This window comes from Oratosquilla oratoria, chromosome 11 (assembly GCF_046742065.1).
Source record: "Oratosquilla oratoria isolate Oo_2021 chromosome 11, ASM4674206v1, whole genome shotgun sequence".
Lineage (NCBI taxonomy): Eukaryota > Metazoa > Arthropoda > Malacostraca > Stomatopoda > Squillidae > Oratosquilla > Oratosquilla oratoria.
Window position 1 is genome coordinate 20,442,583 of NC_134787.1, and position 7,500 is coordinate 20,450,082.

Consider the following 7,500-nt stretch of genomic DNA (forward strand, 5'->3'; position numbering starts at 1 on the left):
TATTATTATTATTGTCATAATGATTATCATGATTATTATTAGTAGTAGTATTATCTTTGTTATTATTATTATTTTTGTTATTATTACTATTATCATTATTATTTTTAATGAATAACGCCTTCGGCAGGTAGATGAAAAAAAGAAAATAAATTTATGCCAAAATGAATAATGAGACAACATTTCATCTTTCATTCTCTCTCTCTCTCTCTCTCTCTATATATATATATATATATATATATATATATATATATATATATATATATATATATATATAAACATATATATATACATATATGTATATATACATATATGTATATATATATATATATATATATATATATATATATATATATATATATATATATATATATATGTGTGTGTGTGTGTGTGTGTATTATAGCTAAATAAAATCGTCTGACGTCATCGGAGACGGAAATGTGTCAGCTGCTTGACTGCGCTGAATGGGAGGAGTGACGCGTCAGTCGATCCAGAGAGTTTTGTTAATGAGGAGGTCGGCGTGATGAAGCTCCTGTCCCAAGATTGACTCGAACTGCTCTTCTGGCTCTGAGTTCGTAATTCGAGACTTCTTCGTCTTCTTGTACTTGTCGTTACTGTTCTTCGTTTTCTTCTTCTGGTTTTTGTCTTATTTTTCTTTTCCCTCGTCGTCTTCTTTTTCGTCTTTCGTTTCTTACTCTTCTTCTTCTTAAGGAGGTCAACGACATGACGTCATTTAGTATCTAAATGATGTCATGTCGGTGTTTCGGCATTTTTTCATGTCACGATACCTTTGACGTAAGACATTTTGTTTATATATTAATTTATCCTTATTTATTTGCCGCATCAACTTGTTTTGGGTCAAGAATTGGGATAAAGGACTGGGGAAACACAAAGTTAGATCAACGCCAAGACAAATAGATAAGTAAATAGAAATAAATAAATAGATATGTATCTGTAAACATATAGATAAATAACTAGATAAAGTGATAGATAAATGAATACCGTATATAAAAATGATAAAGCAGATAGATAAATAATTAATAGATAAATAAGTATAAGTATATGATTCTTGCCCATTACAAGGTACAATGATGGTACAATGCTGATGTATCTATTGTTAGCACCTTCTGTACCGAGTGGCATTTTATATTTTATCCTGGCTACCGCCAGGTTATTGATTTCTGTGGCACCCCGTTTGTAAGCAATGTGTTTCAAAGATCAATAAAATCGCCTGGCGGCACCCAGAAGGGAAAGAGCCAACCAGTACGGAAGGTTTAAATGAGATAACGAAAAATACAATCTTAAGTCGAACACAAAGATTAATATGTATGTGTGTGTGTGTGTCTGTGTCTGTGTGTGTGTATGTGTGTGTGTGTATGTATACATATTTATATATATGATATATGTACACGTACATACATGTATATATACATTGTGTGTGTGTATATATTTATATACACATTTATATATATGATATATGCCAACGTACATATATATATATATATATATATATATGCGTGTGTGTGTATGTGTGTGTGTATATATATACATATTTATATATATGATATATGCACACGTACATACATGTATATGTACATGTGTGCGTGTGTTACAAAGTCAAAATCAACTGGGCTTTAACAAAGATCCTACACAAAACAGAGCGGGTCACACTAGATTTTCATTAAGGTAGTTAACCTCTCCCCCTCCCCCGACTCCCCAAGAGGCAAAGGACGAGGAAGCGGCACAGGCAGTACAGATGGCCACCCCACGGGTCGTGGCCCTCAGATGGTCCTTGTCGTGTCTGGAGTGGCCAGTGGCCACCTGTTCCCGAATGTATCGTTCCGTGTGTCAGAATTCTTTGTGTTGTGTTCCTGTGATGGGAGAGTCTGTCAAGAGTCGAGACAAGAGCAGGATAGTTCACTTCGGGTAGGAAACTCGCTTTGACGTCATGAGGAGTTGCTCCTGTTCGTGACCTCATATCGTTATGTTTCTTCTCCCGGACTAAAGTGGCCTGTTCTTGTTTTGACCGTTGATTTAATGTTGTGTTGCATGGAAGGCCTGTCTATGTGTCTGTCATCTTGTGGACGTTAGCGGGAAAATAGGCAAAGGGAAATAGTCCGGGTAAATAGGGACGGACTAGTAATAGGACTCCATTAATAGGCAAATAGGCAAAGGCATGATAGGTATAATAGGCAAATAGTCAAATAGTCCTAGTAAATAGGGACGGACTAGTAAATAGGGACGGACTAGTAATAGGATTCCATTAACAGGCAAATAATAATAATGGGCAAATAGGCAAAGACATAATAGGCAAATAGTCAAATAGGGACGGACTAGTAAATAGGGACGGACTAGTAATAGGGACGGACTAGTAATAGGATTCCATTAATAGGCAAATAATAGTAATAATAATAGACAGATAGGCAAAGGCATAATAGGCATGAGAGCCAAAGGCAAATAGTCCTAGTAAATAGGGACCGACTAGTAATAGGATTCCATTGCCATGGGAAATGGCATCAGCGGCACTTATTGCTCCCAGACGTAAATTCCAGAAGTTTCTGGGAGGAAGCGAGAAGAGCGAGAGAGATAGGAGAGAGAGAAAGAGAGAGAGGGGTAAGGAGCCAATGCCGAGTCCCCTCGACTCATCTGGACTCGGCAAGAGGCTTTCACATATGCGGTAATACCTCTCTTTCTCTCTTTTTCTCTTTTTCTCTCTCTCTCTTTTTCTCTCTTCTCTCTCTCTTTCTTCCTCTCTCTCCTCCCTCACTCTCTCCTCTCTCTTTCTCTCTCTTTCTCTCTCTTTCTATCTATATCTCTCTTACTCTCTCCCCCTCTGAGTTGTTTTTCCTGTTCCTAGATTTTTTGTTCTCTTCCTAAACTTTTTCTTTGTTCATAGACTTTTTTCTTTTTCCTCTATTCATATATTTTTTCTTTGTGGATTTTTCTTTTTTTATGATTTGTCCTGTTCCTAGACTTCCTATTTTTTTAAGGATGACGAGGGGAGGGGGAGGGGGAGGGGGGGAAGTCCTGAGATGAATAAAATATAGTGACGGCAGCTCGAATACAGGGAAGAGTGCCACCCGTAACGGAAGGGATGTCGTCGTTAAAGGAGGAGGGAGAGGAGGAGGAGGGAGTCGAAGAAGCGGAGTAGTAAAATGATCTGCATTATCTGCGTCACGATGCTGGAGCAAAATGAGCAAAGTCACTTTCACCAACAGTAATACCACCACCACCAACATCACCACCACCATCACCACCAACTTCACCACCACCATCACCGCCAGCATCACCACCAACATCACCACCACTATCACCACCACCAACATCACAACCATCACCAACATCACCACCATCACCACCACCACCGTTAACATCACCACCACCAACATCACCACCACCAACATCACCACCAACATCACCACCACCAACATCACCACCACCACCACCAACACCACCAATATCACCACCATCAACATCACCACCAACATCACCACCACCAGCACCACCACCAACATCACCACCAGCAACATCACCACCCATAACATCTTCACAAAATTGTCCACAAGGATACACGCGGTGTCAGTCTACAGACCATATAACATCCACCACCACAAGGAGGAGGAGGAGGAGGAAGAAGAGGAGGAGGAATAGTCTTCGTGGGCATCTAGATGTTGTGTACGCTGCCGCCAAACAATTTTATTCAGGCGAGAGTGGGGGCATTTCTTCGGGCAATTTACCTACTGGACGATTTGTAATGGGAAGCGTGGAAAAGGTAGCAGAATAGACAGAAGGTTGGGTACGATATGGGGAAATTTGTAGGAGGCTTTTGTTCAGCAGTGGACTACGAACGAATGACTGATTATATATATATATATATATATATATATATATATATATATATATATATATATATATATATATATATATATCATATATGCACACAGGAGGGATTGAGGAAGTTAGTGACAGTTTGGGAAGGTGTGCGAAGGAAGTTGAAGATAAATGTGGGTATAAGAAAGGTGATGAGACGTACAAGGGACGAGAGTGGCAGCAGACTGGAAGTGAGTATTAAGGGAGACTGGAGGAAGTGGATAGTTTTAGATACTTGGATGCGAATGTGACAGAAAAGGGGGTAGCAGAGGTGGAGGTAGAATGTAGATTGAGAGAAGCAAGTAAATACCTTGGGGGATTAAAAAGTGTAATGAGAAAAAGACATTTGGGAATGGATGCTAAGAGGAGACTGTATGAAGGAGTGATTGTGCTGACAGCACTGTACGGGGCAGAAACATAGAACATAAGGGAGGAAGAGAGAAGGAGTTTGAATGTGATTGAGATGAGGTGTCTGAGAAGTATGATAGGGGTTACTAGACTGGATAGAGTGAGAAATGAGGAGGTGAGGAGGAGAACGGGGGTGGAAAGGGAGTTGGGAGATAGGGTTGATGAAAGAGTATTGGGATGGTTTGGACACATGGAAAGAATGGGTGAACAAAGACTAGTAAAAGAGGTGTGGAAGGCAAGGGTGGAAGGAGTGGACATGAGGGGGCGACCTAGGATGAGATAGATGGATGGGGTAAAAGGGGCATTGGGAAAAGGGGGAATGTCGGTTGAGGAAGGACGGGAGAGGACAGAAGATAGGGGTGAATGGAGAATAGTTGTGTATGGATGATGCTGTGATGCATGATGCGGAGTGGATGGGGGATGGGGGGTGAAGGAGTATGTATGAGAAATAAATTGACGCAGTCCGAAGGGATTTCTCCCCGTCTTCTTTTCTGCATGAGGGAACGGAGAGGGGGGTTCGCCGATTTAATGAAGTGCCCTTGCTGTGGATGTGCTGTCTTGTGGCACTTCTTCTGACCCAGGGCAGTGGACAAGATGCAGGGATGACCCGTCATCCAGAATGTGCCAAGATAAGAGGGAGGGAAGAGCGTAGAGGAGAGTGGAGTATGTAGGGAATGGAATGGGTGGGAGTGGTTTCTGAATCTTTGTTTTTTTGGCTACCTTCCTTGTAAGGGGGAAAACCCTTTGGTATATGTATGTATGTATATATATATATATATATATATATATATGTATGTATATATATATATATATATATATATATATATATATATATATATATATATATATATATATAACGTGGCTACCCCTCAGGTTTTTATTTAGGTGACGACTGCTCTCTTTGTGTGAGAGTTGAACTGTGTGTGTGTACACTAGGCCTACACGACTGTTATTGACCGACCTACACGGCCTGCAGACGAGTGGCACCCGCAGAGCCTGCCCGGCCTGCATCGGATGCAAGACCTGCAGAATAAGCAAGAGCCATGCAGCAGAGCCTGTCCGACCTGCACATCTTTCGTTGACCTTCTGACCTCGTTTGACCTTGAGTGGCACTGTGACCTTGGTTGATATGGTACGTCAAGTACATACTATAGTGTTCAACCCACCACCAACTGACGGTCATTTGGTCCATGCACCACAAACACACAACCTCCTCCCCATACCACCATAAAACCGCAACCCTAAAACCCGTCCCATGCCACCACGCCGACATCAAACCCATACCACATACCACATCCTGCCATACCACGCCTCCCTTGGTACCACGCCCACGACACGTCGCTTATACCATCATAGCAAAGACACGACGCCCTTGCCCCGCACCACGCCCACGGACGCCCATCCCCACCCATTCCTTCTCCCAAGTTTCCCCCACTCCTTCCCCCCACCCCCTCCCCCCAGTATTTGCGAAGCGTGACTGACATTTTTGAACGACGATAAACGAAGCCAAGCGAAGCGAAGTCGAGGGAATGGAAGTAAGGACAATCGAAGAAGGTCGAAGCGGCGCGAAGACAGGAGCGAAGAGAACGAAGGCGAAAGGACGTTAAACGGAAAGCCAGTACGATGCCAAGCGATGCCAGGCGAGTCAAAGCGAAGCCAAGCAAAGCGAGACGCCACGAATAGCAATGACAGATGCGCGCGCATCGGACTTGGCAACAACAACGAAACATCGAGCGAGAACGGCCGCGCTGCGCCGCTGTTCGGAGCAAGAGGAGGAGGAGGAGGAAGAGGAGGAGGAGAAGACTTGCTCATGTGGGTTCCCTTTTCTCCCCCAAACCCAGTCGAACAAGGCGCCCGTGCTCGTGACATGAAAGCAATTATGTCAAGACTGTGTGTGTGTGTGTGTGTGTGTGTGTGTGTGTGTGTGTGTGTGTGTGTGTGTGTGTGTGTGTGTGTGTGTGTGTGTGTGTGTGTGTGTGTGTGTGTGTGTGTGTGTGTGTGTGTGTGTGTGTGTTTGTACATTCTGTGTTTGTGTATGCATACATGTCTGCATGAATGTGTGTGTGTGTGTATTTACCTCGGATCTGCTGCAGTCTCTGTCGAGACAGCCAGACACCACCCTACGGCAGTGAGCTCAGAGCTCATTATTTGCCGATCTCTGGGTAGGTCTGAGACCACTCACACACCACACACCGGGACAGCAAGGTCACAACTCCTTGACTAACGTCCCGTACCTACTCACTGCTAGGTGAACAGGGGTTACACGTGAAAGGAGACAAACCCAACTTATCTCCGCCCGACCGGGGAATCGAACCCCGGTTCTCTGGCTTGTGGGGCCAGTGCTTTACCACTCCGCCACCGAAGTGTGTGTGTGTGTGTGTGTGTGTGTGTGTGTGTGTGTGTGTGTGTGTGTGTGTGTGTGTGTGTGTGTGTGTGTATGCGTGTGTTTGTATATTTTGTGTTTGTGTGTTTATACATGAAAGCAATTATGTCAAGACTGTGTATGTGTTACATGTGTCTGCATGAGTGTGTGTGTGTGTGTGTGTGTGTGTGTGTGTGTGTGTGTGTGTGTGTGTGTGTGTGTGTGCGCGCGTGCGTGCAGTCAACTATGTATGTGGATGCGTGCAATTAAATGTATTCAATAAGTTTTACAGGAATAGGCCAAACTCTTAACAACTCATTCCTTTTTCTTCACCATTTGTTCAAATTTGAACAGTAATTTAGTCTGAAGTTTCAGAATGTTCAGGGTCCTGAATGTCTGAATCCTGTGTATATAGTCAACCATTTCAGTATACGAAGGAGTATCAGGGATGAATATAGGTGGTAAGGGATAGAACCTGGGTACCCCAGATTCTCAATTTCTCTCTCTCTCTCTCTCTCTCTCTCTCTCTCTCTCTCTCTCTCTCTCTCTCTCTCTCTCTCTCTCTCTCTCTCTTTCTCACACACACATACACTCTTTCTCTGTCTCTCTCTCTCTCTCTCTCTCTCTCTCTCTCTCTCTCTCTCTCTCTCTCTCTCTCTCTCTCTCTCTCTCTCTTTCTCACACACACACACTCTCTCTCTCTGTCTCTCTCTCTCTCTCTCTCACACACACACACACACACACACACACACACACACACACACACACACACACACACACACACACACACACACACACACACACACACACACACACACACACACACACACACACACACACACACACACACACACACACACACA

The 7,500-nt window shown here is 43.3% G+C and overlaps 2 protein-coding genes across 2 annotated transcripts in view; one reads left to right on the forward strand and one right to left on the reverse strand.

Moving 5' to 3' along the window:
- The window catches only part of LOC143029520 (uncharacterized), an 8,693-nt gene extending 6,766 nt beyond the window's left edge, over nucleotides 1-1,927 (forward strand). The window contains exons 4-5 of the mRNA XM_076192174.1: nucleotides 1,081-1,091; nucleotides 1,719-1,927. Of these exons, the coding sequence (XP_076048289.1) occupies nucleotides 1,081-1,091; nucleotides 1,719-1,927 (220 nt within the window). The remainder of the gene's footprint in view (nucleotides 1-1,080; nucleotides 1,092-1,718) is intronic.
- The window catches only part of LOC143029984 (uncharacterized), a 67,488-nt gene that overhangs the window by 24,061 nt on the left and 35,927 nt on the right, over nucleotides 1-7,500 (reverse strand). The window lies entirely within an intron of this gene.